At 38.6% G+C, this 27,210-nt stretch overlaps 2 protein-coding genes across 3 annotated transcripts in view; one reads left to right on the forward strand and one right to left on the reverse strand.

Annotated features, from left to right (window-relative positions):
* Positions 1–736: 736 nt before the first annotated feature.
* On the forward strand, positions 737–16,674 carry LOC122419383 (uncharacterized). The gene is made up of 29 exons (XM_043433887.1): positions 737–968; positions 2,359–2,869; positions 2,948–3,106; positions 3,290–3,764; positions 4,069–4,307; positions 5,257–5,902; positions 6,031–6,215; positions 6,298–6,465; positions 6,641–6,793; positions 6,930–7,550; positions 7,697–7,831; positions 8,737–9,211; positions 9,379–9,617; positions 9,767–10,125; positions 10,216–10,493; positions 10,571–10,755; positions 11,575–11,742; positions 11,838–11,984; positions 12,069–12,147; positions 12,230–12,756; positions 12,917–13,075; positions 13,191–13,484; positions 13,597–13,780; positions 13,911–14,067; positions 14,195–15,113; positions 15,589–15,756; positions 15,849–15,995; positions 16,127–16,205; positions 16,326–16,674. Exons 1-29 carry the CDS (start codon positions 959–961, stop codon positions 16,581–16,583), a joined length of 8,124 nt encoding a protein of 2,707 aa, XP_043289822.1. The 5' UTR covers positions 737–958; the 3' UTR covers positions 16,584–16,674.
* Positions 16,675–16,817: 143 nt separating this feature from the next.
* The window catches only part of superdeath (Suppressor of ER stress-induced death), a 34,689-nt gene continuing 24,296 nt past the window's right edge, over positions 16,818–27,210 (reverse strand). Inside the window, exons 1-15 of one of the 2 annotated variants that reach the window (XM_043433890.1) lie at positions 26,027–26,234; positions 22,802–23,174; positions 22,395–22,693; positions 21,756–21,914; positions 21,278–21,577; positions 20,490–20,673; positions 20,125–20,281; positions 19,939–20,020; positions 19,665–19,848; positions 19,317–19,524; positions 18,937–19,214; positions 18,492–18,691; positions 18,079–18,390; positions 17,890–17,971; positions 16,818–17,771 (exon numbers count right to left, since the gene is read on the reverse strand). In XM_043433890.1, the coding sequence (XP_043289825.1) occupies positions 17,625–17,771; positions 17,890–17,971; positions 18,079–18,390; positions 18,492–18,691; positions 18,937–19,214; positions 19,317–19,524; positions 19,665–19,848; positions 19,939–20,020; positions 20,125–20,281; positions 20,490–20,673; positions 21,278–21,577; positions 21,756–21,914; positions 22,395–22,693; positions 22,802–23,161 (2,952 nt within the window). In that variant the 5' untranslated portion in view covers positions 23,162–23,174; positions 26,027–26,234 and the 3' untranslated portion in view covers positions 16,818–17,624. Of the gene's footprint in view, positions 17,772–17,889; positions 17,972–18,078; positions 18,391–18,491; positions 18,692–18,936; positions 19,215–19,316; positions 19,525–19,664; positions 19,849–19,938; positions 20,021–20,124; positions 20,282–20,489; positions 20,674–21,277; positions 21,578–21,755; positions 21,915–22,394; positions 22,694–22,801; positions 23,175–26,026; positions 26,235–27,210 lie in introns of those variants that run through there. The other variant, XM_043433891.1, reaches the window with a different exon arrangement.

Raw genomic sequence — 27,210 nt, forward strand, 5'->3', positions numbered from 1 at the left:
TGAAATTTTCGTGGGTGCAAATTTGCACCAGTGTCATGTCCACGGGTTAATTCACGCCATTGCCTAAGTTTATCTCCATCTTCGATACTTGCAATTTTATATCATCATGTCCTACTATCACCGATGCATTAAACGTTGATTTTTTTCGGTGAATAGATAAAAGATCGAGTTTATCACCTAAGCTGCATTTTCTAATCGTTATCAAACTGCGCTCCATCCAGCGATCGTTATCAAGACAAAAGATCTGGAGCGAAACAGCACGTAGTGTATTACCCTCTCATTAGCATCATGAGGAGCTACAGTTGTTGTTAGATGATTCGATTTTAATGAGTACGACATTACTGATTTAAAACGTTGGTTAGACAGTCTCGATTTTGCATATATTATATTATCAGGTCCGATGCGACATGTGGATGCATAAACGTCAAACAAACGTCAGACAATCGTATAACCGATTTGTATCGGAAATAGATTGAAAAATGCCCAATGGTCAGTCTACGAAGATAAGATATGGTAAAGGATCTTATAAAAGTTCGAGGATGTTCTATTCTTTGCTCATTTCTGTATTTTCGAACGTTCAAACAGTGCACTGTGTACTCGCGTAGTGTTTTTTTTTTCTTTTTTTTCGAACTTTTAGCTGTAGAAGATTCTGAAATTTACAAATTTACGTGCCAATATTTTTCATAGACTCTAGCATGATAAAAAGTACCTAATTACACCTGACGTGAAAGAGGGGAATTGTTGGAACCCGACGTTCCTATTATTAAACCAAGTTTGGGAAATGTGCTCGGCAAAGTTGTTACGTGATTTGTGATATCCATGTGCAAATAATGGCGCTCGAAATAAGTGACGAGTAATTTAACAAGTTTTTCATTAGTGTTTGGATTTATTGACGATTGTTGGCGAGACTGTGACGAGAAAAAAAAAGAGGGAACACTTCTTACGACCCGTTTTCACCATGCTGAAAGGTTCTTTTAAATTATTATTTCTCATCTGAAAGTTTGAATATATAAACCAATGGATGGTGTTCAATGACATTCCGTGATTGGTTTATTCACTTTTTGTCAAACTTCTCACATAATCGATTTGATTCCCGTTTGAGTCTCTCGGAAATACGAGCACCAAAACACTCAATAGGGACAAACGAATTTTACATAGAGGAGACCAGGGCTAATTGGCCAACGAGGCAAGTTGAATAATAAACAATAACATCCAAACTACAGAATATCTCTACATGAATGTTCATATTTTGAAATATAATTGTGCACAGTATTTTTTCTCTCAATTATCGCTATAATTTGCTGGTAGAACGTTTTGTTGATAAAAAAAGCAGTGTGGGGTAAGTAGGCCAACAGTGGTATGGGGTTGGCTAGCACGTGTGTCGACGTACATGAATGCTCTAAATGGGCCTACTCGAGGTGTGCGAGTAAAAATATAATATTTTGTGTGTGTAAAAACTGAAATTCTTATTTTGGTGACGAGGTTGACGATAAAATATTTCTTTTCTCACACTTATGGACAAAAGTTATCTTTACATTCACTTATGTCAAAATTTTGTATTCATTGTTCGAATCATCAAATAAATAATACTGATAACTATCCGTTTTTGTTAATTTCACTAATACGTAGTTGATTATGAGATAAAAATAGAGCCATGGTCAACTTGTCTCAACCGTAGGGTCGGTTGACAGAAAAACGGTTCGTCAAAAAGTTGATTCCATTTTTAATTTAAAAACTCAAATTTTCATCGGAGATAGAGGAAGGTTGCTTCTATTCGAAACAACCATTTGGTTTTTGAAATCGTCGGTAATTATGCAGTTTGGTTACTTTTTTTTTTACCGAAAATCGATAAAACAATTTTTTTTCTCGAAGTTGTTGATTGCACTATAATAATAATTCATTAATAGTGACTAATTGAAGCAATTCATGCTAAAAAAAATTCGCAGCATCAATTTCCGGAAAAGTAACCAAACTGCATAATTGCCAAATCGTCTTTAGCTCCTTTTTTACAAATAGTTTGAAAAGTTGGCCAACCAGCCCCGGCCTCCCCTTGCATAAAGATCATCACCCTTACACCAATCCACGAAGTTCCCTAGTGATACTGACAACAACAAACCAGGTGAAAATACGCGAATCTGAGACTCTTTGATAAACGATAATCCAATCGCGAGAATACTAAATACAAATAGCATAACAATAGAAAAATTCAATTTATTTTTGAAATTTGAAATTCGGCAATTCCAAAAAACATTCGAATAGGAAATTTGCATTCTTTTCGAAGAATGTTCTAACAATGTAACGGTTTTGTCACATGAAAAAATAATATAAATTCTTGACTCAACGATCTTTGTCCAATAGGAAAAATGCAGTCGATGTGGGTGTCAATTTTCATTGCGATTGTCGTGATGGTTTTGATGACTCCCTTTGCAAAAGGGCTCGTTTACGAGGACAACAGTAATGGATCAGAAAATACATATGAGTCTAGTGCAGAAATTGATTATCGTCTGCCAAAAAAGATTTTACCAACATCCTACGAGATCAATCTGTTTCTTCCTGAGAAAACAAATTTTACAAACTTCGATGGCAGTGTTATTATCCAAGCATTTGCCGTTGAACCGACTGACGAGGTTGTACTCCATGTCGGAAAAATTACGATACTCTCCTATAAAATTCACACGCCAAGTTCACCCTCGGTGGAAGCTCATGGGGTTGAGTACGATCCCGGAACAGAAAAATACAAAATTCTATTAAATTCGACACTTTTGGCAAATGAAAATATGACGATCGCAATAAAATATCGTGGGAATTTGAGAAACGACATGATCGGACTTTACCGAAGTTCTTACATCGATAAAGATGGCGAAATAAAGTATGTTCGGATACAGCTCCAGAATTATTAAAATACAATGTTAGAACCTCGAATTACAATCAAAAAACAACTTCACAGATGGTTGGCTACTACACAATTCCAATCTATCCATGCAAGACACGCTTTTCCCTGTTTCGACGAGCCGAGTTTCAAAGCAACCTTCACACTTCGAGTTCTCATATCAAAAAATTATTCCTGCCTGAGCAACACGCGAGCTGTGGATTGGACGGAAATTTCGTAAGTTGAAGAACGAGCAACTGTTAGAACAACGTTTCTGTTAACATTTCATGACTCCATATTTCATACAAAATAGAATTTTATTGCTTGAGCAACTTTCACAGCTTGGCAAAGACAATGGAATACAAAAAATGCGGAAATTTTTGTTTTCTTTGTATCCAGCCATATTTTTTTTATCTTCAGAGACGAACGTGTTTGGTGGACGTTCGAAAAGAGCGTCAGTATGTCCACATATCTTCTTGCTTTTATCGTTTCGAACTTTTCACGTCTCCAAAACGAAGTTGGTAACTTCAGCGTTTGGGCTCGACCCGAGGTGATCGACGAGGCCAAATTTGCCCTGGGAGTCGGACAGAGAGCTCTGCAACAACTGGAATCCCTCTTCGATATAAATTATCAGCTCTACAAAATGGACATGGTTGCTGTACCAGATTTTTCAGCAGGTGCAATGGAAAACTGGGGTCTCATCACTTTTCGCGAAAGCAGAATGCTTTTTAATGAAAATATCTCGTCCGTAACATCGCAGCAAAAAGTTGCAGCGGTCATTGTTCATGAGTGCGTTCACATGTGGTTTGGAAATTTAGTTACCCCAACATGGTGGGGCTACCTCTGGCTGAGCGAAGGTTTTGCCAGATATTACGAGTACATGCTGACAGCAAAGGTAATTTTTTTTTTCATTTTTTTTTAAATTTCGCTCAATAAAAATGTCTAGAAGCTTCTACTTTGTAAGAGGGAAAGAAAAAGGAAAGGGAAAGAAGGGAAATATGCTTTGTTTATTAGCAAAATTTCCAGTCGAAGTAATCCTCTCTGTTGTGCTTATCTTCGACCATGACCTATTTCCATTCCAACGTCGAATTCAACTTCAATTGAATAACCTTCTTGAACCAATTTTTCAATTACCAATTTAACGATTCATAAATACAATCAATCATTTGAGGTCTCCTTTTTTCATTGTGTGGCTTCAGCTTGAGCCAAGCTGGAAAATGGAGCAACAATTCGTTGTCAATGAATTACAATCAGTGTATGGTGCAGACGCTCTAGATTCTGCGAACCCGATGTCGAGGAATGTTCTCAACGTAGAACAAATAGGAACGTCAGGAGACACCATAACTTATGCAAAAGCTGCTAGCGTTATACGAATGATGGAACTATCCTTTGGATCCGATGTCTTCAATCGAGCACTGCAGGGATATCTGAACACAAAGTAAATTGGAATTTGATACTACATCGTTCGAGTGTGTTAAAAAAACTCCTTCGATTTCTTATTCAAGATCGAATATCAATAATCAGGAAATTTTCTTCAGATAATATTAGTTCGACATTGGAGTAGGATTTAATATGTCAAATAACCAAATTGTCGATATTTTGAAATTTTAAAAGCTCTAATATCATGCAGATAGTGATAAATAAGTAATTCGAAGTTCTTATTTTCGATCGACTATTTACCAAATTACGTGTTTAATCGAATGTACCTTCTTTGAATTCGTATTTACTCGAAAATATATATTTCGATAGCTTTAATTTCGAATGCAATTTTAACAGAGCATACGAATGTCAAAAACTCATAATTTCGAATCCAAAATGGAGAGCAGTTTTTTACAGACAGACCAGAATATAGAGTAGAAAAAAGTCGAAAGTGCATTTTTCGAGCCCATAAAACTTAGATATGCAGAATAGCGATGGCCCGAAAAGGCGAAAGTCAAAATGACGATGTTTGAAATTGGAGATCACCAGTCTGAGTAAGTGAGTGAGTGAGATGCGTGTATTTGAGCTCCGCTGCGTTTCTTTACTTTTATCGGTCGACTTTTCGCTGTTTCAGTATTTCAACCTCAGTAATATTTGGTCTTTCATTATGATATTTTCGAAATTGTGAATATTCACGGTATTGCTGATTGTAGTAATTTATAAATCGAAAGAGTGATAGTCGAATTTTCGGAAAATCAATACTTTAGTCGTCGCTCTATGGACGATTGTTACATTCGATTTTCGATATAAACGTGCTTCGAACCTTGTAGTTTCTACTCTATTTATTTCCGACATTCAAAGCTCTAGTCGAATTGATCTGTCTCCATATTATCATTCAAGGTTTATAAACTCCAGATTTTACCAATTCGAAATTTTAGTAATTCTACCATTTTATCCCGACCCGTCAGGAAGTATAGTTCAGCAACGCCGGAAGATTTGTGGATCGCTTTCCAACAGCAGGCAAATGAAAAAAATCTCAATCTCGGAGCATCCATTGAAACGATCATGAACACTTGGACCAAACAAGCCGGATTTCCAGTTTTGTCGGTCACTTTCACCAACGGAACAGTGAAGCTCAGTCAAAATCGATTTTTCCTACGAAATGTAAATTCATCAGGAGCCAACGAAATTTGGTGGTTACCGATCACTTGGACAAGCGGTAAAAAACGAAATTTCATTTCGACAATCCCGAAATATTGGCTCGGTCGGAAAAGCGGTGAAATCAAATTATCGAACGTTGCTGACGACTGGATTGTCTTCAACGTTAAACAAGCTGGTTATTATCGAGTCAATTACGACAAAGATTCCTGGTACCGCATCATCAATATATTGTCGAGCGAACGTTTCGAGGAGATTCATGAAATTAATAGAGCCGCTATCGTCGACGATCTGCTGAATCTCGCGAGAGCAAATCTCCTGGATTACGATACAGCTCTTACGGGATTAAATTACATAAAACGAGAGACTAATTATCTTCCATTTAAGGCGGCATTCTCGGCTCTAGAATATTTACACGAACGTTTCGCTGGGCAACCAAATTATCACGACATCAAGGTAAAGTTTACACTAAATTCTCGTACTCAATATTTTCCAGATTTGAAATAAATATCAATATTTTATTCTCACAGCTGGTAGCTAATAATTCGCTTCACGTTTATTCGATATTGGAATTTCCATTGCAGGCTCACTCGTTGTCGATCATAAAGAATACGTACGAAAAATTGGGCTACGAAGATCGAGTAGGCGATGACAGGCTGACGATTTTATTACGACAAAAGATAAACAATTGGGCTTGCAAGTTCGACCATGAAATGTGTATCGAAAAATCGCGTTTTTACTTTTCGGAATGGCGAACCAAGTCAAAAATGTATGGCAACGGTATCAAATCTGCGTTCTTCACAACGAGTTTTTGACGTCACGATCCAAATGAATGGGCTCTCTTTTCGCAGGGTACCTAAGAACCAAAAAGTTGCTGCATACTGCTCTGCTATAAGATATGGAAGTTCGGAGGACTGGGATTTCTTGTGGGACCAATACTTCAAGTCCAACTGTGCCTCCGAACAGGCAGTGATTCTGGAAGCTTTGGCATGCAGCCGGAATACAACTATTCTCGAAAAGTATAAAATAAAAAAAGAAAATGTTTTCCATTCATATTTATTCGCATAACGAAAATACTCGAAAATCTCCTTATTTTCATAGCATGTTCTAATTTTTTATCTACAAACATACGCTAATTCGTATTGAATTGGGATAATTGAATCTTCGATTTATCAATAAAAAAAATTCTTCCAGTTATTTACTGAAAGCAGTGACTCCATTCCACGAGAGTAGAATACGCAAACAGGACAGCACAACCGTATTCAAAGCAGTTTACTCCTCCGGAATCCTCGGTGCTGAATACGTCATGGATTTCGTCAAAAAGCATCATTCCATTATGGCAGAATAGTAAGTGATTGAAATGTAACAGCACAGTGGGAGGCCTAAGCTCAAGAAAACAACTAAAAAAGTTGGCGTTACTAGTGGCAGTAAAGTAAACGAGAAATTAATATGTGAAAACGTTTTGACAATATCGAAATTTCAGTGACGGTGGATATGGAATTGTCAACACAGTATTGTCTGGAGCCTCGCGCTATTACTCGACGGAAGACTTGATAGCAAAATTCGAAGCTTTAATAAACAATGAATCCCAGAAATTCGAGACGATTTTGAGTCCGTTAAAGGCGGCTTTGGAGTTAGCAAAATACGAGTTGGGATGGTACGAAAAGAACGAGGGTGAAATAATGAGATGGATGGTTAAAAATAACAAGGCAGATGATACCAGCAACACTACGGATTATCGATTACCGACTAGTATTGTGCCTAAAAGTTACGTCATCAAGTTGACTCCTTACATCGAGGTAGGAAAATTCACGTTCGATGGCTCAGTCGAAATAACAGCAAGCATTGTGGAAGCAACGTCGAAAATAGTTCTTCACGTCGACGAAATCGCTCTCAACTCAGTCCTCGTGACTGCAGACGGAAAAAATATTGGACTGAAAAGTAAATTGTTGAATGCGAAGTACAATTTCGTGACTTTGAATCTCGTCGAAAGTCTGAGTGTTGGGCAAACTGTAATAATCAAGATCGGTTACACGGGGCAATTGAACGGAGTCATGAGAGGCTTCTACAGAAGCTCGTACAAGGACGATTCAGGTGTAACTAGGTAAACTGATGCTTCATTTCGATATTGGCCTCGCCACGATCACATCCAAAGGTTCACGTGGCTCTTCGTCGGGTCGCATGGCCAATGTTGTGAACATTCATCTCTGAGAAGTTTAATTTTGATTTTTCCCCGGAATTTTATGTTAGATGGTTAGCAGCCACCCATTTGGAGCCAGTAGGCGCCCGAAAAATGTTTCCCTGCTTCGACGAACCGGCGCTTAAAGCAACTTTCGTTTTATCTGTCAGCAGACCTGCTAATTACAGTGCAATCAGTAATACTCCGTCAAAATCTGCTGTTCCGGATGGGTACGTATGCTCTTCATTGGTGAAGCTTGCTCTCAATGGTCAACAAACGGGATATTTTCTAAAACCTGTTTTACCGGGGGATTATTAAATACAAATATTTTTGAATCTTTTGGCTCTTCATTCCTTAAAATCCAATTATCATTGAAAAGGGAAGCTCCGCTGTCGTGAAAAAATTGTTCCCATGATTCTTTAAGGTAGTTCATGCACGAAACAATTTTCTTAAGAAACTCTTGAAATTTACACAGAGTTTAAATGGGACTAACGGGTATGCCAAATTTGAGAGGGTTCGTCTTATTCGTTATTTAAATAAACGCGTTTAAACATGAAGAAAAATAAACAGGGTTATAGGAACTATGCGTAAAAAATCGTTTGTCTTTCCATACAACGAATGAACGCTTCTTACGAAGTTTATGAAAAAGTACACAATAGCAATGGAGTATATAATGAAGGTTTGGAAAAAAATTCGAGACGATTGTCTTGCTAGTGATAAAGACATATTAACGTTATAGATTGAACGAAATTGGTAATAAGCACTCGCATAACCTCACATTTGCTTATTTCGGCATTTTTCTTAATCCATTTCCCCTTGTATTTTTCCTTTGCGCTCTTTGGATTCAGCCAGTGGTGGATCCCTGATTAATTAATGGCTTGTCATTTTATTGGCCAAAAGATAAGTTAAAAAAATTTATTTACAATTTCGAATTAATAATCCTGACATGAATGTTAGGTGATTATATCTTTAATGAGGGAGTAAAAATCGATCCAATTTAGACACCTATAAAATACGACCCTTCGGACATGCTCTCAATGGCAACTTTTTCCTTCCCTGATGGATCTAAAAGCACTGACAATAATTCTCATCGAATTGATTGAATCTTTAGTAAGGAACGAGTGTTGGAAACTTTCGAGGAAACTCCAATAATGTCGACGTACCTCGTGGCCCTGATCGTTTCCGATTTCGACTCCCTCGTCGACAAAAACAACAATTGTTCAACTTGGGCTCGACCGAATGCAATAAAGCAAGCTGAATATGCCCTCTCCGTGATGGCACCTTTGGTGAAATTTTATGAAAATGCCGTTGATCAACCTTATCAATTGAAAAAACTGGACATGGTAGCGGTCCCGGATTTCGCATCAGGTGCTATGGAAAACTGGGGTCTCATCACTTACAGGGAATCCAACATGCTCTACGATCCAAACCATTCACCAATAACGTCGAAACAATCAATTGCGAATGTCATCTCTCACGAAATATCGCATCAATGGTTCGGTAATCAAGTCAGCCCAAGATGGTGGAAATATATCTGGCTCAGTGAAGGATTTGCGAGATATTTTCAGTATCACGGAACAGCGAACGTACGTAAATCGAACGTACTCAAAAAACCAACACTCAAGAATTCTTTGATTAAAATTTTTTTCAGAAATTAGACAATTCACGTTACGAGCTGTCATTCGCTATTTCATTACGCAATTCCAAGTTACGATTATTTTGTACTCTAATTGGCTAACCAAATTTGTCGCAGGTCGAAACCGAATGGGGACTGCAATCACAATTCGTCGTGGAGCAACTTCAAACCGCTTTTGCTGTTGATTCTCGAGCGTCGACTCATCCAATGACTCATGACGTATACAGTCCTACAGAAATAAGTAGCATTTTCGATTCAATCTCTTACAACAAAGGCGCCAGTGTAATCCGCATGATTGAAAAATCATTCGGCAGCGAAGTTTTCTATGCAGCTTTACACGACTATCTGATTGCAAGGTTCGTATAGCCTAAAATAACTGCACGAATTTACAAATTTCTATTTTGACTTCTCAGTCTGAGCTCACCCAACTACTAATCAACTTCTAAATTAATTTACAATTAAATCGTACAATTGTTCTTCAGTCATTTTTATTAATAATTTGCAGAAGATACAACGACGCAACGCCGGACTACCTGTTCGAAGCCTTCCAGAAACAGCTTAACTCAACGGTTTCAAATGTGAAAGACTTACTAGAAAAATGGACTACCCAAGCGGGATATCCAGTCGTGACAGTAACAATAGGAACGGGAAACATGCCACAACTTCACCAGAAAAGATTTTACTTGAAAGACTACGAAGATCCAGCGGATGGAACGCTCTGGTCGATTCCTCTAACGTGGGCAACGAAATCGAATCCTGACTTCTCAAATACCAAGCCAAAATACTGGATGAGTCAATCGTACGATAACCCGAAACTCGAAATTCCTGATGACGAGTGGATCATCTTCAATGTTCAGGAATCAGGTACACGACATTTATTTAGAAACAAACAAATACAAACAACATCAGTAATTACTAAATTTCTATTACATATCGTACGAATAATTGTTCAAGGTTACTATCGAGTGAACTATGAATCCGTTTTGTGGGAAAGGATAATTGATGCTCTGAAAAAGGATAAAGAAATCATTCACGAAGTCAATCGAGCTTCCCTCATCGATGATCTTTTGATCCTCGCCCAAGCTGGTCAGATTGATTACAAAACAGCTTTATCAGCAACGCAATATTTGATCAATGAGACTAATTACATACCGTGGCGTGCTGCCTTCAATGGACTCGTATATTTGAACGGGCAATTGAAAAATCGAGGAGACATTTACCAATTGTACAAGGTAAATTTTAAATACTTTGAAGGCGTTATTTGAAGGAAAAACCTCTCATATAATCTTCTCTTACGATACACTTACAGACTCACATTTTGACGATTTTGAATCCAATATTTCAAAAACTTGGGTTCAACGAAACTGCCTCAGATTCACATTACGACAAACTTTTGAGGAGATACGTGGTCAAATGGATGTGTGACTTCGACGAAGGAAGCTGCGTTTCTACATCGCTGAAATATTTCAATGCCTGGAAATCCAATTCAATTTCGTAAGATTCATGGATTGCTAGATTTTTTAATTGGACGAAATTTATTTAAGACTGTGCATAAAACTTGGTCCAAGTCATAAATCGAATGTCAAAGCCTTATATACACTTGTGATTTGCAGAAAAATCGAAAATTTTTTTATTGCATATTCTTTAAGTACAATATCTGAAGAATGTTCTCACCAATTTTCATAAAGATCGGAGCATTAAAGTCGAAGTTATGGAGATTTTAACCGACCACCCGGTGCGCACGGTCGTCTAATTCTTGATTCTTTGAACGCGATTATCTCAGAATCGTCTTTTTTGAAAAATATCTTTGCAGCGGACACGATTACGAAAAAACTATTACTCCGATCCATACCAAATTTATACCACTTATTTATTATAACAACAGCTAGAGCCTGGACGAAGGATTTCGTATTTTGTTGGAAAAAAAATTGTAAGAAAAAAACGAAAAATTTAGTACCTCAAAAAATGAATTTTTTGTTAAAACTGTCGGTATTTTTTATTTAATCAAAATTTTTATAAATCCATCGTCCAGGCCCAAGCTATTATTATAATAAATAAGTGGTATAAATTTGGAATGGATCGGATTAATAATTTTTTAGTTATCATGTCCACCGCAACTGATGCTCAAAAAAAGGTGTTACTGGAATACAACTGGAGTTCCGGCATTTTGATAAATTTTTTGATGAAAAAAATCGCGTTTTCTCACCTGCTGCATGTGTAAATAAGGCCTTAAAAAGGAAAAGATTTTATCATCGATGTGAAAATCAGAGCGATATCAATCAACTTAAAAAAATATTTTCCAATCGTCACCAGAATTCCTGCAGATTTACGAAGTACCGTTTATTGTACGGCGATGAAGCACGGTTCCATGGACGATTGGAAATTTTTGTGGAAAAAATATTTGACCACAAACTTGTCAGCAGAAAGAGTTGTGATTTTGAGTGCTCTTGGATGTTCCACGGATTCGAATGCCCTCGAAAAGTAAGTAAACAAAAATCTCCAAATGTTCTCGCCATTCTGGCGTGCATCGAATAATAAAACAATGAAACTGAAAAAATGTCTTTTTATTCTTCCAGACTTTTAACCCAGGCCATAACCAAAGATTCCGAAATTCGATTCCACGACACCTCGAGTGTTTTCTCTTCTGTTTACAGCTCTAGTTCACTCGGTGCTGAATTCACATTGAATTTCATCGAACGCAATTACATGAATTTGTATAATCAGTGAGTACATCAATTGGATAAATAATAACTCAGTCAGTCGTAACGAGCAATGAACGATTCGATAAGTTTTTACCATCATTACAGTTACTCGGATAGCAGCAAGATCGCAAGCATTTTAGGTGGAGTTTCTTCCAATTTGAGGACGAAGAAAGGCATACTAAAGGTAAATATTAAATGCGACTGTCGTGCAACGAAAACGATCATGGAACTGAATCTCTCACGTTAAACGTCACAATTTTTTAAAGTTCGAACAGTTCATCAAGAACAATCGCGAGTTTCTACGATCGATTGAGCCATCGTTGATCGACCATTTGAAAGCTGCAAACGAAGAACTCGAGTGGTACAGCGAATACAGTCCCGGAATTTTTGAATGGCTTGATAGAACTTATCCGAGTAGCGATTTCCGTTTGCCAACGAAAATTTATCCAGAGAGCTACGATATTTACCTGAAGCCTTCTCTCGACGAGAACAATTTTACGTTCGACGGTGAAGTGAACATAAACATGATTGTCGTGGAAAATACATCGAGCATCGTTCTCCTTGCAAATGAATTAACGATCAATGAAATTATCGCCTTCGTCGACGCTGTCGATATTCCCGGAGTTTCGAGCTACACGATCAACGCAACCAGTCATCGATTCACTATTTATTTAAAATCGCTCGTTCCTGCCGGCAGTAAACTGTTTCTGTACATTTCCTATACTGGCATGCTCAATGACAAAATGGTGGGTTTCTACCGTAGCTCGTACGTTGATAAAAATGGCAAAACCCGGTACGTTCTCATCAGTAATTCAATTGCAAATTAGTGTACTCTGCAAAAAACGAAATCCAGTTACAAAGTGTCACTTTCCCACGACGTTCCATCGAGTTTTATCACGAAATTGAATTCCATCGAATTTTTTGAATGAAAAAGTTATTTCGCTGCTCTTCAGGTGGCTGGCCAGCACTCAATTCGAGCCGGTTTACGCAAGGAAAGCATTCCCCTGTTTCGATGAACCAGCTTTCAAAGCGAAATTCACGATCCATATTGAAAGACCGACGGATTATCGGACTCGCAGCAATATGCCGTGGCTTATCTCTAATCCATCCACGTAATTAAAATTCATCGTTTTTTCCCCGCTTCACAATATCAATTTTATATTGAATCTCGCAGAACGGATATGACTGAAGTTTAAAGACTGTTCATTAACAGAATTTCCTTTACAGAACGGCAAATCGGATGTGGGATTCTTACGAACAAAGTGTGCCCATGTCCTCGTATCTCGTCGCATTCGTAGTGTCAGATTTTGAGTTACTGACGAATGACGCTGCCAACTTCACCATTTGGGCGCGACCAGAGGCCGTTCAATACGGCGCATACGCTCTCGAAGTCGGGCAAAAAGTTCTCAGCTTCATGGAACAATTCACCGGCATCGACTATCCCATTAAAAAAATGGATCTCGTCGCTATTCCTGATTTTCAAGCTGGCGCTATGGAAAACTGGGGCCTCGTAACTTTCAGGTGATTATCATTTTCGAAGCACCTGAAACCAGCGAATTCATTTCCTCAGTTACCAGAAAATTACCCAGGAATTTCATAGCTATTTCAACGCCATTTTTTCTTGATTCTGCAGAGAATACGGTTTGCTCCAACACCCGAACGTAACTTCTGCATTATACAAGAAATATTTGCATACCACCGTGGCTCATGAGCTCGTTCACATGTGGTTCGGTAACTTAGTGACTTGTGACTGGTGGGACTACATTTGGCTGCACGAGGGTTTTGCTCAGTATTTCCAAACGATTTCTGGTGATCACGTGAGTTAGAATTTTCCGGCGATACTGATTTCTCGAGGGCAAGCAACGTGGTGCGGAAAAAGATTGTAAAAAAATGTTCATCTTGTTTACATTGGTGCACCTCAAATATTGATAAATGTATTGCAAACAGGCAGCACCGGAGTTGAAGCTCCTTCAGCAATTTGTCGCCTACGAGCTGCACTCCGCGATGCAATTCGATTCTTCACCATCCGTCCACCCGATGAACAATCGCGTCGTCGAGCCGGTGGCAATCGCCGATTCCTTCGATACGATTGCTTATGCGAAATGTACGAAAAAAAGTTTTTCTTCAATTTCAAAAAACTTTTCAAAAGTTTACAAATTTTTTATGAAATTGAACAATCGCGAGCTCACACGATCCAAAGAATTAACTATGCGGATTTTCATTGATCGCAGCTGCCAGCGTCCTTCGAATGATGCACCATGCATTAGGGGCCAAACTTTTCCAATCGGGACTCCGCACATATCTGGAAAAGAACAAATACCATAATGCCGTTCCCAGCAATCTCTCGTCGGCTTTTCAATTTCACGTTGACAGAGAAAACTCCTTGGGCGTGTCCGTTGAATCTTTGATGAGCAGTTGGACCAATAATCCTGGCTACCCGGTTGTGAATGCGACCTGGACGTCGGGTTCACTGACGCTGAGTCAAGAACGTTTCTATCTCACCCGCCCCGAAATGACGGAAGACGAGATTACGAATAATTACTGGATTCCAATATCAATGACCACGAAATCCGAATCAAATTTCACGGATACTCTTCCGGACTTTTGGTTCGGTGAAAAACGAATGAACTCATCTTTGGCTCTGAAAAGCGATGAATGGTTCATAATCAATATTCAAGAAACGGGTTATTATCGCGTCAACTACGACGTCGATTCCTGGAATCGTCTCATCGCTGGTTTGCGCTCGGAAAACTTTGGCGGCATTGATGAGACTAATCGAGCTCAAATCGTCGATGACCTTCTCAATCTTGCGAGAGTCGATTACGTCACTTACGATCTCGCTCTTGGGGTAACGAAGTACCTGGAAAAAGAGGACAATCATTTACCGTGGAAGGCATTTTTCGATGCTGTCGCATTCCTGCATCGACGATTCGATGCCCATGAAATCGGCCAAGATTTTGCCGACTATGTGCTTGGTCTCGTGGAACCACTGTACAAAGAAACTGGCTTTGTCGATCTTCCTAATGAAAATCAATTGCAACAACTTAACAGAGAATTGATACTCAGTTGGGCTTGCAAATTGGGACACTCGGGGTGCATCGAACAAGCGCAAGATCTTTTCAACAATTGGAAACAAGACGAGACGCAGTGGTATGGACTCCAAGTAGTTTTTCAAACTTGACAAACTTGACAAACTGTTCTAGCATCATGAACAATACTCCGATACAATTTAACTGTTGACAATTCTCAAGGAACTTTTATAACTACGTGGAGAAAGAATTTTATCAAAGTTTTTTTCGCTGCATAGTTCTCAGATGGTTTTTTCTTATTTAAATTTCATAAAATTTCCCTAAATTTTTTCATGTTTCCCACATTTCAGATTATTTTCTGTAGTGAAAAGTCTTCGAGTGATGCTGTTGTAACCGACAACTATACTAAATTTCCAAATAATGTTTTCTCTGTATGACCGAAAATTCGTAAATGTTATTTCAAAACTACATTGGTGCTAAAAAAATTGTTCGGGCCTTATTTTGATGGTTTTGTTAAAAAAAAAAAAAAATTCAAGAAGACATCAGCCCCTTCGGTGATCAAAAAAAGTTCATGTAACATTTTTGTCAACGCTTAGGATATCGCCGAACGCAAGATCTGCCGTGTACTGTGAAGCCATAAAACACGGACTTGACGATGATTGGCAATTCTTGTTTAACGAGTATAAAAAATCCGAATTTTCGAGCGAAAAAGTCATTATTTTGAGAGCTCTGGGCTGTTCGAGAAACACAAGTACCTTGAACAGGTGATGTTAAAGGATAAATTGAAAATGAATTACTGTGAATTCAAAGGCTCGTTTACCGGTTTTTTTAATGATTTTTTTTTTTTCATTTGCAGTTATTTGAAGCTTGCAATATCCGACGACGATACAGTCCGGTCGCAGGACGTAAATACTGTTCTGGATTCCGTTTCGAACGCCGATAGTTTTGGTGTCGATGCTATGTTGGATTTCTTGACGATAAATTACAGAGACCTGTGGAAATAGTGAGTCAAGTTTTCCCCTCAAGATTCAGCCTTTACACTAATTTTTTATTGCCAATTTTGATCTCCCAAAAAATACAACGACGCGTCATCGTTAATTGAATTTCGGAATACTCAAAATGCTCTTCTTTCAGTTATGGCAGCTGGACGAATGTAGCAAGCTTGTTCGGAAGCGTGGCTGGAAAAATGTCCACCGAAGAGCAAATTCAAAAGGTACCACAATAATCGAACTCACGAAGTCATCAATTTTCAGTGATCAAATTTTCGTAAACCTAATCACGGAAACCAAAGTTTTTTTTCTTCTTGAATCTAGTTTCGTTTTGTTACTTGCAGCTTGAGCTTTTCGTGAACAGCTCAACACCGGAGCTCATCGACATAAAGTCGTCCTTGCAGTCAGCCGTTTCAGTTGCAAAGAGAAATTTCGAGTGGTACGAAAATCATAAAACATCCATTCAAGTTTGGTTGACAAAAGCACCCGATACAACGGAATCGAGTGTCGATGACTCAACGAAACAACCAGGATCGGGTTCCATTCAAACTTCGAGTTTGAGTCTCATTTTAATAGTGTCGTACGTCGTTTTTACGTTTTAGTACACACCGAACCAAGAGTCATTTGTTCACTCATGTGAAAACGTATAACGAAAAATGTAATATAAAATTTGTGCCAAAATTCACTTTCACCAAAACCAAAAGATTGTACAGACGCGATTTCTAACGCAATCAACAAAATGATGACGGAAAAGTTATATTCTCAATTTTTAAATAGCAAGTTTTTCGGGTCGTTCGGAACACATTTTGTCATAGAAGATAAGTGAACACAGCAGATAATGTACAAATTCATACAACTTTTATTAATCGTAAAGTACCGTGTAATTAATATTATGTATAATATATTCTTACGAAAATGAAATAAGATTGTAAAAATGAAATCCCAACAATCTTGTATGTTACTCAATTCAACCTTTCTCACAACATTTTGGGAAGACTGACACAAAACAATTTGCGCAGTAATATGAAACTCCGTAAATCGAATCAAAAATGGAACTAATCGGGTCGACATTGGCTTGAAATTACCGTACTGTAACAGCTACATGTATCATTGTGCGACTGGTCGTTCATTGGCAATTTATTTTCAGTTGGGTATTAACCTCAAATTATATTTATATTCGCTCTCCGTTGAATATACATCTTTCTTAATTCGTATCGCATTATGAAAAAAGTGAGTAAATTAATTGATAAAAATGAACATTACTGTAAAGTAATTGAATCATTTGTTAAAAACAATTGAAACCTAATCGAGATTCTTAGCTCGAGTTTGAGATTTCAATTTTCATCCTCCAATACTGATCATATAATAATGACTCGCTCGCATCAATATTTACAATTACATTAGGTAAGAAATCACTTGATTAATACTACGGAAGAGAAATAGCCACACTCGAGCATCGCATTTTAAAGTCACCATCTTATTTGGCAATTAGTCATCGAATACTCCATTTGAGTGACGCGATAACGAGCAATGATTGGAAAAAGTATTCAGAAGTTGCGTCCACTCCATGAATCATAGCTTGGTCTCTGAATCATTCCGTGAAGATCGATAACCTCGTAGGTGAATAAATTTCAACGAAATCACTATGTATTTTTCTGCAACCATTCACGAATCGTCGGATAACTTCTTTCCAACCATCGGACGTTGCTCTCGGCTTGTTCCACCGCTTGTTTTATCGTTCGTGTTGCAGTCGCCAACTCTTTGCTGTGCTCCGTCGCGAATCCCAGTAACTGTGTAAATACCCAATAAATAGCGTCTTCGATAAAAAAAAAAAAAAACAAAAAAAACTCATGCGGAAATGGAGAAAAGAATGTTGAAATGAAAATCAAATGAGGAATCTTCACTCACGTCTTTTAGTTCGTACGGTGTGTTAATTTTCTTCGTTGCTGATTTAACGATGCTGTTCATCGTTGACAGCGACGAACCACAGCTGTGACGGAAGAAAAAATACAAAGTTTATTTACTGCAGAAACGAAGAGCGATGCCGCGAGTACGTTACCAAAGAATTGTCAAATTCTCAAAATTTTTCATGCTTACTATCGTTTTAGGCGATTCCAATTATTCCTCAAGAAACTGAAGACCAAGGGTTGTCCAATGACGTTATGCGATACGGCGTTGAATACACGTGGGGCGTCCTGCTTTCTTATGCCTGAGTTTTCAGTAACTGCCCACTCGAGATAACGACTGAGTATCCAAGTTTCTCGGGTGCAGCCAAGAGCAGATAGAAGCAAGTCTTTTTCGGAGCCAACGTTAGTTTTTTGGTATCTTTCCCACGCGAAATCCCATTCTGCTTGGCCACCGACTCGGATCGCGGTGCAGTAAACGACGCTCTTTAAATTCGGTGAGATTCTGCAACGATGTAAATAATCATAATTAATTAATCGAAAGCCCGTTCGAATGGACACTTCCAATGGAACATTTGTCATGATATAAATAAAGCAGATATTTACGGATTGCTCCTATCAGGGTCGGGAGAATTTTGCCATTCTTGGAACGCGCGGAGAGCACTTCGGACACAATCATCGTGGCCGAATGTGCAAGCCCAACTGAGAACGTCTATGCGCGTAAATACTTTGAGTTGCGGGTCATCGGCGTTGTCTTTGAAGCCAACCTGCTCGTAAACGTTCTTCAACAAGTTCAGAACGAAAACCTGCAAGAGCATTTCAGTTTTTTTGAACACTTCACTTGGCAACATTTTTTTCGTACTGGAAAGTATTTATTTGCGCCAAAACATGAAAAGTCCGAACGAATCACGCTTTTGCTCGAGCTAACGAATTTCTTTACGATTCGTTGATTCGGCAGGCATTTTTCTGCATCAGCGGTACGTTTTCATTGTTTTTTAAAAAGTCACCGACATGAGGGAACATTATTGAAAAGAGCGTTGGAAGGGCTTACCCTGAATCGATCGTAGTTGGGTGAGTTGACGAGCATATGATCGAGATAATTCATTGCTGTTAAAGCTGCTTTCCAAGGCACGTATTCATTTTCTTGAGCTAAATAAGACACGACGCTCAATGCTGTTGAGTAATCGAGCCTTCCGGCTCTCGCCAAGTTCATTGAATCGTCTATCAGCTGACCCCGATTTATCGTTGATATGGCCGTGAAGTTGGGACTCTTCAGTTGTTTGATTATGAGCTCCCAATTCGCATTGTCGTAATTTACTCGATAGTAGCCTTCGAAATAAAAAATCGATTGAAACGAGAATTTTTCTGGGTGAATGCAAATGGAATCGCAATAAAAAAGTCCGACTCGTAATAGAAAAAACAAAAATTTACCGGTTTGCTGAACATTGAAAATAACCCACTGGGAGCGACTGGCACCGATTTTTGGCAAAGTCATCGATCTTTGAGCCCTCAACCACGTGGATGGTTGTGTACGATTGAAACTACGATCAGCCTCAGTCGCGTATGTGATTGGCACCCACCAGAGAGGTTCTGATTCTTCGAACGTAGTCGTTGTCCCATTTCGGATGGTAAATCGATCCTACAAGAGCCCAATGAAATAATGGATTCGATTAATCGTAGCCTGCTCATCAAATCCAGTTGGAGAGCAGATTAATAAAATTTTTTAAAAATTGTTCAAAATTAAATCTCATAATTAAATTCGTCAATTTCCGAACTCACTTGCATTATATCAGCGCTACCGACATCGTAATTCCTTGTAACGGTAATAACGGGGAAACCAGTTTGCAAAGTCCAAGTATCCATAATTTGTTTTACCGTAACATCCCGGCTTAGAACACGGTCTTTTCGAGCTTGTTTCGTTAAGGCTTCCCAGAGATCATTTTGTTCTGCACTTCTGTAAGCTCTGAATATGGAAACCGGCCGTGAGTACAGTGCAAAGTAATTTCTTATCGAAGTGATAAAAACGATTATGTTCTGCTGTTACGCTACGTACTTTCCACGCAGGTATTTTGTCAGACCCTGTTTGAAAACTCTCGTAGTCAGAAAATGATCCATCATCCGGATAATAGAAGCACCTGAAAAAATCGTTGCATTTATTTACTTGGAAGGAATGACTTGAAGCAAATACAAATCGTTTAAATGGAATGATGCGTTAATCGAGAATTGTGGCATCGTGTACCTTTCGCGTACGAAATTCTGTCAAAAATTTCACTTATTTCTTCTGGATGGCCAACTTCAACCGAAACTGGATGAGAGGACTCGAGGGCGTCGAGGGTAAAAACGGGTTGCAAATCGTGCACAATGAATTGTTCGAGCACCTTCCATTCAGGTTCAACCTGCAAAAATGTGAAAACTAATTAATGATCGTAACAATTTGAATCAAGTTCTTTGATTGACCAATGTTATATGAACCAGGGAAAACTTCGATTTTGATTTTGGCAAAATGATACTCTGAATGAATGAAAAATTTTTTGCATGTAAATTCGATCAATTCGTCATTTTTTCAATTTTTCATTATTCGTTATAAAAACAAAGAACACTCACCGAATTCATTCCGAGATATTCAACGTAATTCGCGAACCCCTCGTTCAGCCATAGATCGGTCCACCAGCTCGGTGTAACGAGATTTCCGAACCATTGATGAGCCAATTCATGAGCGACGACCGTTGCAACTCTTTGTTGATTGCTGCTCGTGGAAATACCTTTTTCGAATAGCATAGCTGTTTCTCTGGGAATACAAAAAGGAGGAATAAAGTGGAGGCAATGGTATCAGAGCACAGAACAAATTAGGCAATAGCTTTGATGTCATTAAGGTATTCCTTTCGCATGACCGTATTTTTTGGTGGCCCGAATCGAGGCATTGGAAATTTGGACTGATTCCTAACCTCTGAGAACTCCCGCTTATATATGAAAACCTTCTGCTTCTGCCATTTTTCCAACTTTTATCGTTAATATCTCTTTTAAGTATTCGGTAGCCCTTTATATTTATCGTCGCATTCCTTACATTTTTTTCTATCCGATGAGACAGTTTGTATCAGGAATTTAGAATTATCCAGTATATGAAAATTATTGAATACAAATGCAATGATGATGGAACCTCCATTAGCTCCCATAAATTTTACGATTTTTGAAATTTTAATTCTTCATTAAATGTTCGATAACTGAAATGTTGCCAATCTATTCGCATGCACTTTTGTTTGAATGTAATTTAAAATCAGTTACTTGTAGAATATTCGGGTTCGTGGAAGGAATACCTTAAGAGATTCCAAGATTGTTCCCATAAAATCGATCTTGTCTGAAAATGAATAATTGCGCAACGAAAATGTAATTACCTGTAAGTAATCAAGCCCCAATTTTCCATAGCACCTGCAGAGAAATCCGGCAAAGCGACCATGTCTATCTTTGGCAGTGGGAACTTTATTTGGAAATAATCTTCGTAGTATTTGAGTATTCTTGGTCCGATGTTAAGACTGTAGTGGGATTGCTGGATCGCTTCGCGGCGAGCCCAGACCCCAAAATGGCCATCGGATGATTTTAGGACCTCGAAGTCGGTGACGAGAAAAGCGACCAGGTAGGTTGACATTGGAACCGAACGTTCGTAGTGGTCCCAGACATAGCTTGGCATTTCTGGCCTGTTGAAATGATAGAATATCATGATTGGTCAACGACTCCCATAGTGTACCAGAAAATTAACGTTCACATAGAAAGGAAATGAGATAAAATGACTCGGACGATCGAGCGTGATTCACGAAGACATGAAAACCCTGATAAAATGTCTAAAAACCCAAGAATCCACTACGCAAGACTCACACTGATTGTGGCTCACCCTTCCTGGGCATGTTGGAAATGGAGGTCATGTTTTTGGGCCGTGCAATACTGATTTCAAAGGTCGCTTTGAGCGCTGGTTCGTCAAAACATGGGAAAGCACGTCTCGCATCCGTAGGCTGAAACTGGGTAGTGGCGATCCATCTAAAATGCATAAGAGCAAACCGAACCTTCTGTAAACAACAATCATCCCTTCGTTTGCTCGCCGCATGTGTGCTCATATATAGTCAGGTTAACCGTTATCGGTTTAATCAAAGCACCTTCTCTCGCTCTCTGTTTGGATTGGTCAGAGGCAGAGGTGGAGACCGAAATGCAAATAGCTTGCTCGCCAGCTCGAGCTGAAGCGTTAACACTTAACGTTTTGTTCGCAGCTTTCGATTATCCGATCTTCATGTGGGTACCATTCTCACGAAAGCCCAAAATTCCTTCAATGAATTATCAGCTTTGAAGCGATAGGAAAGATCAAGATCGAAGTTTCGCTCATCTTTTTTCAGGGGTTTCCACATCAAATAAGTGAGTAAAAAGTGCAGAGATTTACTGATAACGCGAATTCACGTTGCCTCTTGAAAATGAAAAGTGGACAATTTCACCCAAGCTTCGTTACTGAAAATAACAAACTCTTACCTCGTTTGGTTGCCAACAGTGTAAGAGCTTCTGTAGAACCCTTCTAGATAATCGTTCAGATAACCAATATACTTGAGATGGACCAGATATTGTTTCCCTGCTTTGAGCGTTTCGGCCAGATGTAAAATGTGAAATTCTCTGGCAGTATCATTCACTTGGTTTACGATTTTAACGATTCTATTGTTGCTCACATCGTTCGAGTATTCCATGACGCTTGTCATTTTCTCGTTTATTTTCATGTCGACGGCATGAAGACTTATGTTCTTAGTGTCCATTGTGACGTTCACTACGATGCTGACCTGTGATCGTGAAAAAGAGGTTGAAATAGAGGCTCCGGGAGGTTCATTTCTGCAGCAAATTAGTCTGAAAATTCAGGAATTGAAAATACAAAAAAAAATCGTCTGTACCTCGCCATTGAAGGTGAAATTTCCGTCCCAAATGAACGGCATCAAACTGACTTTGTAAGAATCAGGGACAACCGATCTCGGCAAACGAACGTCAATTTTTTTTTTGTTCCCCGCTGCCATTGCGAAAGTACGTGCCGATTCGAGAACTGCGTTGTCACCAAACTCGTCGAGCGTTCTTATCGCCTTGCCTTCGAGACATGGCGCGAAATGATATACTAATAAGCCTGTTGCAACGAGGCAAAGTAAAAATGCAGCACCGAGTAGGAAGCCTCCGCATCTTGATATCGTGCACCCGTGTTTACGGCCAAATGTTGTGGTGTGGGGATCCATCATAGCCAAAACCTCGCGAGATTGGGTCATATCATGGATAAACCTGAAAAAAAAACCAAACAAAAATTGACTCAACCGAATTCGTTGATACGCTAGGAAAAGAAATTTGTCGTTTTAACATTTGTCCAGCCAACCAAATTGTGGGCAACGAAAGAGATTTGACTGATCGTGATCAACTGATCTGTTCGTTCTACCAGGAAACATCGATTTCAGCTAATAAAATGAATGTAAAAATGAAAGTTTCGTTGAGTCGATCACTTTCATTTCGTTCGCCACCGTTCATTTATTCAAAAAAAAAAAAAACTAACGGCATCCACGAACATTTTTTCTTATCGCAATTAAAAAATAAAACAAAATTATCTCCCACGATAAATGAAGAATTAGTTTGCACTTTGAGTTGATCTGTTGAGCAGTAAGAACTTATTTCAAGGCATATGGATTGGACGTCAAATTTTCTTTGCAATTTTCCAAAAGGAAAATTCAGTGAGCGTTTGAGAGGGTACGACTGACCGACGAGAATAAAAAAAAAAAGCATTAGACCGCGTAGAGGAGTAACAAAACTCGGTTAAGACTGTCTTATCTCGATACGTTAAAAAGTCAAACGGTGTGTAAAATTGAAAAATCAATGACTAAGCTGGTGAAACGGTCTTAAGACACGAAGCGATCCAAAAATTGGAATCGAAGATTCGTGAAAAGTATATTAAGCAGGGAAATAACTTTTCCTTCAACTGCCATCTCACCTTCAGCTCCTCTGAATAAAAAGCCAGAAAGTTTTAAAATAAAAGTAAAATCATAGCTCTGGCTCGTAAAAAGGAAATCGGAAAGATAAGCATGGAAAAATAATGGACCGTAAATCCGGATCACCATCAGTTTTCCTCGATTCTACCTATGAGCAGAAAAATTCCCGGACCAGCAAAAGCGAACATAAAGTATTTAAAGCCCCTGTTAAAGTACTGATTAATAAAACGCGCTTTAAAGCCTGCTTGAGCCTCGTTAACCTCGCTAATTTGTTTTCATCGGTTTCGTTTTCCGAGTATTCACCATCATCAATATGGTGGATGGGAATCCTCGTAAAATGAAAGAGACGAAAAATCTAGTGATCGTAACACGCCGATATGGCTTGGCGAAGGTAATCTCGCCATTGAATACAGTAATACGACTGTCCAAGCGTATGACCGTGTCAAGGATATATAGAAATATTTAATAGCCATGCAAGCAAAACAAGCGCGTGAGTGCACAATGTTTTTTTTTTTTTTTTTTTTACGAGAAGGCAAAACAATTAGCTGATGGCGGTTAAAATTATTATGCACAACGTGCTGTTCAAGCAGCCGCCATAAACTTTCAACTCGATCACGAGTGGCGTATTAAATTGTCGTGGCTACGATACTTCATCGTAGTGTACGTTTACGGACGATAGCGATTTCCCACAAAGTGGAACGAAAGGCGAATTCGGCCTAATGAAATTGTTCGGACGGACAGATATCGTCAAACTATTAACCATAACCGACACTCCTGCCCGTACGAATTCATAAAAATATTGCATTAAAAGGCTCACCCGCAGCCCGATTTTTTGGGGTTTTTTCGCAATTTTTTTGGAGCGAGGAAAAAAACATAGAGTTTTGAAGTTCGAAGGGTTTATTTATTGGTATTTGAATTCTATGATAGAATTTTTCAACTCTGATATCTCGGGTTAATTCGGTGTAAAACTACTCCGTACGAGCCCACATGTTTCTCCACAGTTTCCACGATTCCGGGCGATTGGTTTATCTGAGATCAAAAAACTAAAGAGCGTTTTGATTCGTAAAGCAGTGGTTATGGCCTGAACTAAAATCATACAGATATATTAAAAATTGAAGGGTTTTTACGCTTTGGAACACCTGAATTCAATTTTCAAAAATGTTCCATGGCTCAATAGTTCTTCCATTTTAAATATTTTTTTGGCGAAAAAATCCCAAAATATCCGACTGCCACACGGGATGACCCCCTCAATTCGCTCGATTGCAGTTTTTCACAAAATACTTTGCGGAAGGTAAGCAGTTTGTAATATCGAAGATAAGCACTTTGACGGTCAATATTTTATGAACGTCTTTGCTGAAAAACGCTACGAAACTCTTGACAACGGTTAATAACGTAGATAAGTGAAAAAAAAGTTTCTGTAACAAAGAGAGAGAGAGAGAGAGAGAGAGAGAGAGAGAGGAAGCGCTTAAAACTAAAAAAAACGAGTGAGCCAGTCAAGAAAACGCAGTTAAATTCAGCATTTTTAAAACCTTATTTATCGCTATAATCGATAAGAACGATGGAAACGGGTAATCGAAACAAATTTTTTAAATCGAAAGACTAGTAATTACAAAAATAAAGTACAGCGTATAATGGTGCAACCAGATCCGCTAGGAAGCCGGCCGGTTGAGATTGAGAATGTTATTATCCCGAGAGTATGTGTGAGATACATAGGAAACATCGTTTAGAAAGTAAAGGAACCGAGCCAGTAAATGGGTGTAGCGGATGAAATTTGTAATGGTATATAAACTCGTTTGTCGTCAACATAGTTTTAATTCTATTTTCATAAATGTTTCCGTTATGCATAAAATAGATATTCATAGGCGGAAAACGAAGAGTTTCTGAAGAAAAAATAAATGTATGACACCGAGGAAAAAAAATCTTTTGATGGGGGGGTAATCAATGAATGAAATTCCATTATCTATAAAAAAAATCACGTCCTCTCGGCTGATTAACGGGATTGAGCGAGCGAGATGTTTTCTCGAAAGATTTAAATCTTCAATGAAAATTCGCAGGAGGCAATCACGAACGGCTTTTCTAATCAAGATCCCATGAATATTCGATATGTTAATGGCTTTTTTCTCTCCGCACTTAGCTGTAAAGTATAAATAAACTCACTGTGTAAATCACTCGGAATACGATTAAAATAGAGGATCGAAAAATCTACGATCCTTGGCTCGTTGGCTTGCTTGACCTCACAAAATTGAAACTTCGCGAAAACGGAATTCTGGAACTTCGTTTAATTTATATTTGAGAATGGTGGGTGTGAGCGATGCGAAAGCTAACGTCCTCTCGATCGGACGGTCACCACGAGACTGTGACAGTATGGGCAGGCGAGTACATAGTTTGAGACCGAGGCAATAGCACCTTCCCCGTCGTTGATGATGCGAATATCGTATGGTAGGCTTCGGCCTCTGATTTCCTTCTGTCACTCCTCCTGAGGACGGTGACACCTGCGCGCAAGACCACGAGACGGTTTCCTGTTTACGGTTCACCGGAAGTCACGAGCGTATTGAAAAATAGATGAATTTTCATAGATTTTATTTACATTTGCTCGTCGTAGGTAATCAGCTATTTTTAATATTTCGACGAAAAAAAAATGTATGCAGCGAATCAATTATGCTTTTGACAGTAACAAGATCAAGTGTTTGACGAAAAATTCGTCGTCATTAACCTCTTCCTGGCCATGGGCCTATGAGTCTCTATTACATAAGATTCTCTTTCAATTTTTGCGAAAAACAAATTTCCCTGTAGCTACAAAATTCGATTGCGGTGAAGTTAAACGCTACAAACATTCCGCTGTGAACTTTAGTAATTTTTTCCTCATACATTTGGGTTTTCATCGATACGCAAAGGTATGAGCTAATATTTGCGGAGAAACATCCAATCCCTATGTCATTTCTTCTTCTTCGGTTTTTTTCGAAATTACGTAGTTCTCACGACTGTTCAAGTGATGTTAAGGCCTTGTATACACTTGCCGGGGAGGGGGGGGGGGGGGGGGGGCGGGGTGACTTTCTTGATTTTTTTCGACAAGAAAATAAATGTTTATTGAAAAACTGTGAACGACATTCATTAGTACGTATATTCATGTACTTGTACCACTTTTTTCGTCAAAAAATTTCTCAAAATGGCTAATAACAGCTTGAGCCTATGGACGAAGGATTTGTAAAAATATTGGTTTAAAAAAAATGGAGAGAATTTTAACAAAAAATTCATTTTTTGACGTGCTGAATTTTCGGTTTTTTTGTTACAATTTTTTTTCCAACAGAACACGAAGTCCTTCGTCCAGGCCCCAGCTATTA

The sequence above is a fragment of the Venturia canescens genome, chromosome 1, assembly GCF_019457755.1.
Source record: "Venturia canescens isolate UGA chromosome 1, ASM1945775v1, whole genome shotgun sequence".
Lineage (NCBI taxonomy): Eukaryota > Metazoa > Arthropoda > Insecta > Hymenoptera > Ichneumonidae > Venturia > Venturia canescens.